Genomic DNA, 11,287 nt, shown 5'->3' on the forward strand with positions numbered 1-11,287 from the left:
TCTGCAACCGAGCACTGCACCCCCTACAGAGGAGAACGGGGGGAGATCAAATCCACAGAAGAGATCAGAACCCGACTCGTCAGATCTCATCCCGATTCCTGAGAATCCAGGACACCAAATGTGGCAGCGGAGGTCTGCAACCGAGCACTGCACCCCCTACAGAGGAGAACGGGGGGAGATCAAATCCACAGAAGAGATCAGAACCCGACTCGTCAGATCTCATCCCGATTCCTGAGAATCCAGGACACCAAATGTGGCAGCGGAGGTCTGCAACCGAGCACCGCACCCCCTACACAGGAGAATGGGGGGAGATCAGATTGACAGAAGGGATCAGAACCTGACCGGTCTTCTGCTGCTCCAAATCCGATTTCTGAGAATCTGCCAGTGGAGGAAACTTTGGGAAGGCCGAGGGGCAGCCCCTGTGGTGGCTACAACTGCTGGTGACTGGAGAATGATTTGAGCCTGGTTCACCTGGCTGATAACAGAGAACAATAGTCTGCACTCATGTTCACAGCAGATGGAGAGGACAGACTGACATTTAAAGGAACATACACTAATGAGTTTGTCTCTTGGCATCTGCCCCCTAATCCTGAAACTAAGGGTCCTGGTCCCTGTTCCTCACACATGGGGGGCGCTCTCTCCGCTATCCCATGTGCATTGACTGGAGGGGGCACGGCCGCTTCTCAAGGGGCACTTCAGAACCCCACAATTGGGATTATTGAGGGTCCCAGCGGTCGGACCCCCATCGATCAGCAAGGGTCCAAGGCGGGAGTTTAAGTCTGGCTCCGCACACAACATCCTTGTGGCTGTGGATTGTTTCGGGTGCTTTCCCCACAGGCTTCTCTATAGGACTCGCATACAAAAGTCCAGATCACAAGCCCCAGCAGATCAGGAGTTAAATCCACCGTTTTTTGCGCTGATACATTGTATCTATAGATTTTTGGTGGTGCTTCCGCTGCCCTTCACCCCGCGTCCCGCTGACACATTATTGGAGGCTTTGTGTCAGTTCCCAGGAAATCAGGAGGGATTTTCCGAGCCTCGGTTTTCCTAGGAAGAGGAACCTGCCAGCGCTGTGATTGGCTGCGCGCCGCTCCCAGGCTCCGCCCACGGCTTTATCAGGATTTCTTAGAAAGGGCCTAGTTCCAGAGAAATGCAGAGGAGGAGGGTGGGGGTTGTGATCCGCAGAGCTCGCAGCCGCCTGCACTCATGACGTTTTCTGTGGAACTCGCTTTCTGCTACTTCGAGCCGCCGCCGCCGTCGTGTGTAAATGACATATACCTGACGTGACAAACAGCCGGAGGTACCGCAGGAGCACCGCAGAGCAATGCCGACTCCGCACATAGTCTGCCTCTAAGCAAAGGGATTCCAGAAAACCTCTCCAGATGTTATTCCTGCTTCTAGGAAAGTTGGGTGACAACCTGTACTACCACAGTTATTACAGCTCAGGTCATCAGCCAGCTACCTGTGCGAGGGGCATCACCGGGCGGGGGCAGGGGGCCGCAGAAAGCCGGGGACCCACAAACAGCGGGCACGACTGGTGCATCTGCCCGGGTACCGCTATACGTGACCGGATGGGTGACTACAATCTATTACTCCCTGTTATCAGCCATTACTGTGGGAGGGGACTGTACACTCTATTACTCCTCTTATAATGCCTCTGTACTGTTATAAGCTCGGGCTTTTGGGTTATTGTCCCTTTAATTCCTGGACAGGAGCGCACGGACGGATCCTCCAGTTCTGACTGCAGCCGTGTTAGCCGGGCCCCCTGATTAGGTGGGGCCCCTGATTAGCCGGGGGCCCCTGATTAGCCGGGCTGTGTGAGGAGCGGTTTTGTGGTGCCCCGATCTGCGCCGTCTCTCTGCCTCCTGCTTCTGTCTCTGCTCAGATTCTCAGAAATCCTGTGACGAGCGTTTCCTGGTAAACCCTGTGTTCTGCAGAGGACGAGGGTGGGGAGAGAAGTCTCAGAAATATTTGTGTGTCTGTAAAGTGTAACCCTGCCCGGCGGCTGAATGCAGAGAACATCTACCGGAGGAATAATTGGCAGCGGAGAGTGTGGAAGAATACAGGTTTACATGGGGGAGAGACGGCGATATACGACCGGTGATAACGCCACGTCACCGCCATCCCTCCAACATCACCCAAAAAAGTCAGGGAGATAAGAGCCAAGCTAGAGACCCCTCCTAAGCCAGAGGGGGCACATGAACCGACACCTGCACCGACAGGGCACAAGAACCATAGAACAGCTTCTTGTAGATGGGGCTTAGTAATTTTGGTGATTCCTATTGTCTGGGGTGGGATAACATCTCTTATGGAGGAAATCCAGTGAGCTTTTACTTCCCATGGATCATTGCCTGTAAATGAGTCTATATACACCGCAGTGGGTGTCCGTGCCCCCCTGAGTCATGGTGTACTATGGCACTCACTAATAGCGGCATTATACCAGAGTATTCTATAATAAGGGCACTATACTAAGTATAGTATACGTAAGGGCACTTTATACAAGGGTATTCTCTAACCGGGGCAATCCATAACAGGGTACACTCCTGAGAAAAAATACTGACAAAATACTGATAGTGGGGCCGTGGAGTATAGGGTCACTCTATACCAGGGTACTCTCTAATAGGGGCACTCTATACCAGGGTACTCTCTAATAGGGGCACTATATACCAGGGTACTCTAATAGGGGCACTATATACCAGGGTACTCTCTAATAGGGGCACTCTATACCAGGGTACTCTCTAATAGGGGCACTATATACCATGGTACTCTCTAATAGGGGCACTCTATACCAAGGTACTCTCTAATAGGGGCACTATATACCAGGGTACTCTCTAATGGGGGCACTATGTACCAAGGTACTCTCTAATAGGGGCACTCTATACCATGGTACTCTCTAATTGGGGCACTCTATACCAGGGTACTCTCTAATAGGGGCACTCTATACCATGGTACTCTCTAATTGGGGCACTCTATACCAGGGCACTCTCTAATAGGGGCACTCTATACCAGGGCACTCTCTAATAGGGGCACTCTATACCAGGGTACTCTCTAATAGGGGCACTCTATACCAGGGTACTCTCTAATAGGGGCACTATATACCAGGGTACTTTCTAATAGGGGCACTATATACCAGGGTACTCTCTAATGGGGGCACTCTATACCAGGGTACTCTCTAATGGGGGCACTCTATACCAGGGTACTCTCTAATAGGGACACTCTCTATACCAGGGTACTCTCTAATAGGGACACTCTCTATACCAGGGTACTCTCTAATAGGGGCACTCTATACCAGGGTACTCTCTAATGGGGGCACTCTATACCAGGGTACTCTCTAATGGGGGCACTCTATACCAGGGTACTCTCTAATGGGGGCACTCTATACCAGGGTACTCTCTAATAGGGGCACTCTATACCAGGGTACTCTCTAATAGGGGCACTCTATACCAGGATACTCTCTAATAGGGGCACTCTATACCAGGATACTCTCTAATAGGGGCACTCTATACCAGGATACTCTCTATTGGGAGCATATTATACTATGGCACTCTCTCGTTGCGGCACTCCCTCGTGGACACTCTCTTTCTACATCCCTGTATGGATTATGTCTGTGGTTTTGCAGTAATCACAGGACGTCTGATTTGCTGTTCAGGGTCCTGGGAAAGCTGAGTATTGTTCCTGTATACAGGACCTCTGCAGAGTAATGCTGCTTCCCATGATGCATTGCTGTACAGTTAGAGGAGTTTTCGCTGGATCTTCCTCTTGCCACGGCCCCCTGGCACCCCAGATTTATGCCCCCTGGCGCTGAGCAATCACAGCTTTACTAGGATCAGTGGATCTGCAGCGATTACAGGAGATTCTCCGTATAAATGATCCAGTGAAAGTCTCCGGGCCGAGCGACTAACGAGCCCGAGGGCAACCAGTGCAGCTGAACATCACAAACCTGAAAGGGTTAAAGACATAGTATCAGGTGAAGGCAGGGAGCGACACATTGTTTCACCTCATTTCCTTTTTTTAAAGTGAGTTAACCCTTAGTGGTGCAGAGAAAACAATCATTTTCCATCTGTCTTTCATGTTTGCATTGCAGCTGAAGGATTCCTCTGGCTGCTCCTTTAAGTGAACTGCGCTCGTACTTTCCTCAGTAACGTCTTCTGCTACAGTGTGAACAGCTCCGTATAGTGTAGTAATATGGAATATACCGCACTAATGTACAGCGGTTATATTAGGGAGCGGTTCCCCTTTAAATCTTCTATAATGTTACTAATGCCTCATATCTGTCTCTGGAAAAGCTGAATGACAACCAACATGGCCGCCATGATACATCTTTCCCAGACTCCTGAATGTTGCCTGCACGTTTGCCATTCAGGGCTGTAGGAAAGTTGAGTGTCGGCCCTCGTGGTGATGGCCATACTGGTGGCCACCCAGTTTTCCCCAGTGCTAGAATGGACCTCAAGGACTTGATATAAGATGGAAGAGCCCTTTAAATAATCTCAGGACGGCCACGTTAGTAAGAAATCCTATTTATTGTCATCTCCAGCGTCCAGACGGAAAGATTCCTCCCCCGTCGTCACCACCAAACCACTAAAGTGCAGCTCTGCCGCCTTATCAGGGCACAGCAGAGGCATCCGCGGGGTCCGTCAGCGACTACGCCCACGGGGCACGTCCAGACAATGGCCGCCGCGCTCCACTGTAGAACGGGTATAATCCTCTGCTGGCACCAGTTCTGAGGGGGCAAGGGAAGCCCATCCTGGGGTAATCATCCACTGAAAGTATAAAACCCCCAGAAGTACAAATAGTCGAGTGCGGGGGGCTTTATAATAAATAGGTCACTATATACAGTCTTGGACGCATGGCGGGAAGTACGTGTAAAAGAAATGTCAGTCCTGCCCTGCTAGGATCAGAGCCTGAATGGGTACCGCTGCAGGTAGTCCACCACCCTGCGGGGCAGCGGCAGCTCTGTCAGGTCTGAGCCCGCCGGCACGCTGCGGTGTATCTGTAGCCGGCACAGGTGCTGCAGACTCGGGCTTCCTGCGCTTCGATGCAGCGGTTGCAGGAGCTTGAGGTGCACGGCGGCCGGCTCTTTCGGGGAGGTGGGTGCGGGGGGCGACTGGCTGGCAGGGTCCTTGGAGCTCTCAGAGTTGCAGGACGAGACGTAATATTGCACCAGGCTGACGACGTCGGGGAAAGAGAGGATCCGCGGCTTAGACAGCCAGTTAGAGTCCAGCCGGAAGAGACTGTCCGAGTACTCGATGCGAACGTTCGTAGGTCCGCGGTTCGTCCGGACGGATAAAGTAAAGAGGTAACTGGGGTGCGTACTGTCCCGCACCAGGAAGACGCCTTCTGGCATTATCTGGAGTCTCTGTTTGGCTTCTGTGGCGGTAATCGGCCCCCAATACCAACCTGAAAGGGGGAGAGAAAGAGACAACTTGTAGGAACCTCAAAATTAAGATCATCAACCCCAAACTCCCCGGACATAAAACTCCCAGCGTCTTCTGTCCCGCTGTTAAATGTCTAAATTACGGCACTTCTGTCCAGTTGTGGGAAAGCTGGGTGACCTCCATTATAGCAGCCGGCACAGGTCCTGTGGCGATGCCACTCAGCTTTCCCAGTTTCCTGAACAGCAGTGGATCATTTTGTAGTGATACTTTTCACTACTCCATTCCAGGCTCCCAATAAACTGCGTGACCTCCGTCCTGGGAGCCGAGTCTGGTACAACTAGGAAACCGTGCGACAGAAGACCCCCGCAGACTTTACAGCTCACAACCCAGTAAAATTAAAAAAAAAAAAAAAATCCAGAAAAACATTCTGAAGTTTTGCAGTTCATACCAAAATTTTCTGAATTATTTCAGTTTTATCAGTCCAAAAGTTAATTTTAAAAAAAAAGTCCAGGATTTTTGGGGTTAAACGCGGAGCTATTTTTTTTTTTGCAGAGCAAACTTTCTGCCATGTTCCATCTGACGCCATAGAAGTGGCAGCTCCAGGTCCAAACCCATTCGTGTCTCGTTCCAGCTTTGTAAACGTGGCCGCTCGGGTCTATGAATATACAGAGAGATCTGGGAGCGTCGCGAGTGAGACCGCGGAGAAAAGCCGCCGTGAGGCTGAATATTTCTCGCGTTGTATTATTATTATTATTATTATTTTTTTGCCTCCGTCGGGTTAATGCGCCATTGTGAGCTAAACTCGTCCGGTGCCAGATGCCGCCGTGTACAGCCGATACCATCTCTGATCAGGGTGGGAGGACGAGGAGAAGTCGTTTGCCAGAAAAGTGTTACTTAAAGGGACACCCGATTTCTATGAATATATACACTTATAGAGAACCCCCCCCCCCCCATTAAAAGTTTTGCTCCGCTTCCAGTGTTTTTTGGGGTCTTACCGGATTCTCGGAGATAGCAGAACGTCTTGGCAATGCAGAGAAGATCTTCCTCTGGGTCCCTGTTGTTCTGGGGAGGTGGCGGCAGCCGCAGGGGCTCAGGCGTCCTTGGGGGCACCTCGGGTGCATTCAGTGGGTGCCCCGGACAGGTGGGAGGGTTCAGGGGGTGCATGACTTGGTCGGCTGCAAAGCCTGGGACCCCCACACAAGATGAAGGTCGACAAACCCTTTGCTCTGCCAAGAGGCTCTGTGGGCTGGAGAATAGAGAGAAGTGTTAAACGGATGCAGGTGGAGAGGACCTTAGTGCATCAGAAGAAAAAAACACATGACGTGCGGCGTCCTTCAGCGGAGCGACACAATAACCGGAGACGTCACGCTGTGTGTCCTGCGCTGCGGAATAGGGCGCCGCTATCGGAACAATGAACGTCTCTTACCTTCTCACACAAAGAATCATATCCGTCCAGGAAAAGCGGAAAGGCATGTGTGGCCCACCGCAGAGACCTCGGTACCAGGGAAAGGGACGACGGTTCCGAAAAGCTGCGATTTGTCAGGTGCCGGCGCTCAGCGACTGCGTCCTCTCCGCGCTGCAGCTATATATAGTTGCATTGGGTGTGTGTTGTCCCAGCTTAAGAGCAGAACTCGGCTAATATATTTCCAAGAACTTTCCAGGAAAAGTGGGCAGACCTATGTAAATCCACCAATGGCCGGGGGCCGGAGGAGGAGTGGTCCTGTCCCTGCTGCCTGCCCTGGGAGGCGCCTGCATTGCCTGCTGCTGTGTCCTCAGCCGCTGGGGTGATAGGAAGTGCTGCTGCAGAGCGAGGCTGGGCTCATGGAGGAAGGGGGCTTCGGCTGGCACCGGAAGGGTTACTTATTTTTTTATATCTCTTATTTCCAGGGAATTGGTTTGATTCCAGAAATTCCGCCAGACATTCCTCATCTGCTGCTTCCTGCAGCCATTACGTGGTCGCACAGGCACGTCAGGATATATTTAGCCGGACAAGCAGCGGAAGTGGCCTCATGTCTCATTCCTAGAGCCAGGGGTGGTCGGAGGCAGACACCCAGGATAAATCTCCTATGGTCTGGTGCCCCCCCGCCGGACTGCCAGTGACGTCACGTACCACTGTGGATGATGTCATCGCTCTTTACAGGAAGAAGTTAATCACCGCCTGTGGCCCCCACTGGTTTATAGGGTCCTCCACTTCTCCAGGGTCCCTTGACAATTGGCTGATCACACAGCGATCCAGGGATCTGTGGGGGAAACCTACCTTGGGGGCTACATTTCCCTGCAGCGCCACCACAGGGGAGATGAAATATTACACCATGCCCATTCTCACCATTCCCATATTACACCATGTCCATTCTTATTTCTGTGTAATGCAGAATAAGCTGGGTTCTCCAATGAGAGACCCCCAATGTAACCCAAGAGATGAGGACCCCCGCAGAAAAAAAGGCAATTTCATGAGTCACTTTTATACCAAAAGTCCACAAATTTACTGTATTTCTATCATTACAGAAGCATCCTTGTCATTATTTGTCAGTGTCCTGCCTGGTACGGCTGCTGATCTGGACAGAATCAGTCTCCTTTCCCCTCTGGCAGCTGAAATTATATTCTGTTATTTTCCCTGTAAAAGGGGGTCTTCTCAGCTCCACCGCCACTCTGCTCCTAAACCAAGAAGCAGAAAAATATATCCATTGGCCGCCTTGCATTGACCAGAGGATATGGAGAAATGTGAGATTAACTGAGTGTCCTCCAGCCCTCAGCGCATTAGGTGGAGGTGACTGAGCGTGTGTGTCCTCCAGCCCTCAGCGCATTAGGTAGAGGTGACTGAGCGTGTGTGTCCTCCAGCCCTCAGCGCATTAGGTGGAGGTGACTGAGCGTGTGTGTCCTCAAGCACCCAGCTCATTAGGTGGAGGTGACTGAGCATGTGTGTCCTCCAGCACTTTGCTCATTAAGTGGAGGGGACTGAGCATTTGTGTCCTCCAGCACCCGACTCATTAGGTGGAGGGGCCTGAGCGTGTGTGTCCTCCAGCACCCCACTCATTAGGTGGAGGGGCCTGAGCATGTGTGTCCTCCAGCCCTCGGCTCATTAGGTGGAGGGGACTGAATGTGTGTGTCCTCCAGCACTCTGCTTGCTAGTTAGAGGTGAGTGAGCTTGTGTGTCCTCCAGCACTCGACTCATTAGGTGGAGGGGACTGAGCATCTGTGTCCTCCAGCACTCCGCTCACTAGGTTCAGGGGAGTGAGCATGTGTGTCCCCCAGCACTTTGCTCGTTAGGTGGAGGGGACTGAGCATGTGTGTCCTCCAGCCCTTGGCTCATTAGGTGGAGGGGACTGAATGTGTGTGTCTTCCTGCACTCCGCTCACTAGGCTGAGGGGAGTGAGCATGTGTGTCCACCAGCACTCGGCTCACTTGGTAGAGGTGACTGAGCATGTGTGTCCTCCAGCACTTTGCTCGTTAGGTGGAGGGGACTGAGCATGTGTGTCCTCCAGCACCCGACTCATTAGGTGGAGGGGCCTGAGCGTGTGTGTCCTCCAGCACCCGACTCATTAGGTGGAGGGGCCGGAGCGTGTGTGTCTTCCAGCTCTCGGATCATTAGGTGAAGGGGACTGAACGTGTGTGTCCTCCAGCACTCTGCTTACTAGTTAGAGGTGACTGAGCTTGTGTGTCCTCCAGCACTCTACTCATTAGGTGGAGGGGACTGAGCATCTGTGTCCTCCAGCACTTTGCTCGTTAGGTGGAGGGGACTGAGCATGTGTGTCCTCCAGCACCCGACTCACTAGGTTGAGGGGAGTGAGCATGTGTGTCCTCCAGCACTTTGCTCATTAGGTGGAGGTGACTGAGCAGTGTGTCCTCCAGCACTTGACTGGAGGGGACTGAGCATTTGTGTCCTCCAGCACCCAATTCATTAGGTGGAGGGGCCTGAGCGTGTGTGTCCTTCAGCACCCCACTCATTAGGTGGAGGGGCCTGAGCATGTGTGTCCTCCAGCCCTCGGCTCATTAGGTGGAGGGGACTGAATGTGTGTGTCCTCCAACACTCTGCTTACTAGTTAGAGGTGAGTGAGCTTGTGTGTCCTCCAGCACTCGACTCATTAGGTGGAGGGGACTGAGCATCTGTGTCTTCCAGCACTCCGCTCACTAGGTTGAGGGGAGTGAGCATGTGTGTCCACCAGCACTCGGCTCACTTGGTAGAGGTGACTGAGCATGTGTGTCCTCCAGCACTTTGCTTGTTAGGTGGAGGGGACTGAGCATGTGTGTCCTCCAGCACCCGACTCATTAGGTGGAGGGGCCGAAGCGTGTGTGTCCTCCAGCTCTCGGATCATTAGGTGGAGGGGACTGAACGTGTGTGTCCTCCAGCACTCCGCTCACTAGGTTGAGGGGAGTTAGCATGTGTGTCCACCAGCACTCGGCTCACTAGGTAGAGGTGACTGAGCATGTGTGTCCTCCAGCACTTTGCTCATTAGGTGGAGGTGACTGAGCAGTGTGTCCTCCAGCACTTGACTGGAGGGGACTGAGCGTGTGTGTCTTCTAGCACCCAGCTCACTAGGTGGAGTGGACTGAGCGTGTGTGTCCTCCAGCACTTGGATCACTAAGTGGGGGGGACTATGCATGTGTCCCTTCCAGCACTTCGCTCACTAGGTGGAGGGGACTGAGCGTGTGTGACTTCCAACACTTGGCTCATTAGGTGGAGGTGTGTCCTTCAGCACTTAGCTCACTAGGTGGAGGGGACTGATCGTGTGTCTTCCAGCACTCTGCTCATTAGGTGGAGGGGACTGAGCGTGTGTGTCCTCCAGAACTCTGCTCACTAGGTGGAGGGGACTGAGCGTGTGTGTCATCCAGCACTCTGCTCACTAGGTGGAGGGGACTGAGCGTGTGTGTCATCCAGCACTCTGCTCACTAGGTGGAGGGGACTGAGCGTGTGTGTCCTCCAGCACTCTGCTCACTAGGTGGAGGGGACTGAGCGTGTGTGTCTTCCAACACTCGGCTCATTAGGTGGAGGTGATTGAGCGTGTGTGTCCTCCAGCACTTCGCTCACTAGGTGGAGGGGACTGATCGTGTGTCTTCCAGCACTCTGTTCATTAGGTGGAGGGGACTGAGCGTGTGTGACCTCCAGCACTCTGCTCACTAGGTGGAGGGGACTGAGCGTGTGTGTCCTCCAGCACTCTGCTCACTAGGTGGAGGGGACTGAGCGTGTGTGTCCTCCAGCACTCGGCTCACTAGGTGGAGGTGACGGAGCGTGTGTGTCCTCCAGCACTCGGTTCACTAGGTGGAGGTGACGGAGCGTGTGTGTCCTCCAGCACTCGGCTCACTAGGTGGAGGTGACGGAGCGTGTGTGTCCTCCAGCACTCGGCTCACTAGGTGGAGGTGACGGAGCATGTGTGTCCTCCAGCACTCGGCTCACTAGGTGGAGGTGACGGAGCGTGTGTGTCCTCCAGCACTCGGCTCACTAGGTGGAGGTGACGGAGCGTGTGTGTCCTCCAGCACTCGGCTCACTAGGTGGAGGTGACGGAGCGTCTGTGTCCTCTAGCACTCGGCTCACTAGGTGGAGGTGATTGAGCTTGTGTGTCCTCCAGCACTCGGCTCACTAGGTGGAGGTGACGGAGCGTGTGTGTCCTCCAGCACTCGGCTCACTAGGTGGAATTGACGGAGCATGTGTGTCCTCCAGCACTCGGCTCACTAGGTGGAGGTGACTGAGCGTGTGTGTCCTCCAGCACTCGGCTCACTAGGTGGAGGTGACGGAGCGTGTGTGTCCTCTAGCACTCGGCTCACTAGGTGGAGGTGATTTAGCGTTTGTGTCCTCCAGCACTCGGCTCACTAGGTGGAGGTGACGGAGCGTGTGTGTCCTCCAGCACTCGGCTCACTAGGTGGAATTGACGGAGCGTGTGTGTCCTCCAGCACTCGGCTCACTAGGTGGAGGTGAC

At 53.2% G+C, this 11,287-nt stretch overlaps 2 protein-coding genes across 5 annotated transcripts in view; one reads left to right on the forward strand and one right to left on the reverse strand.

The window, feature by feature from the left end:
• HEMK1 (HemK methyltransferase 1, mitochondrial release factors N(5)-glutamine) overlaps positions 1-7,897 on the forward strand; it is a 33,625-nt gene extending 25,728 nt beyond the window's left edge. For 3 of the 4 annotated variants that reach the window (XM_073645139.1, XM_073645138.1, XM_073645141.1), the window contains exon 12: positions 7,263-7,897. The gene's annotated coding sequence lies outside the window, so the exon portion shown is untranslated. Of the gene's footprint in view, positions 1-5,927; positions 7,241-7,262 lie in introns of those variants that run through there. The other variant, XM_073645140.1, reaches the window with a different exon arrangement.
• On the reverse strand, positions 4,076-7,133 carry CISH (cytokine inducible SH2 containing protein). Its single transcript, XM_073645142.1, has 3 exons — positions 6,802-7,133; positions 6,371-6,621; positions 4,076-5,397 (listed from the first exon to the last, which is right to left on the reverse strand). The coding sequence occupies exons 1-3, from the start codon at positions 6,846-6,848 to the stop codon at positions 4,895-4,897; spliced, it is 801 nt and encodes a 266-aa protein (XP_073501243.1). The 5' UTR covers positions 6,849-7,133; the 3' UTR covers positions 4,076-4,894.
• Positions 7,898-11,287: the final 3,390 nt, after the last annotated feature.

This window comes from Phyllobates terribilis, unplaced genomic scaffold (genome assembly GCF_046119375.1).
Source record: "Phyllobates terribilis strain yellow unplaced genomic scaffold, ASM4611937v1 Scaffold_8__6_contigs__length_399053987, whole genome shotgun sequence".
Taxonomy (NCBI): Eukaryota; Metazoa; Chordata; class Amphibia; order Anura; family Dendrobatidae; genus Phyllobates; species Phyllobates terribilis.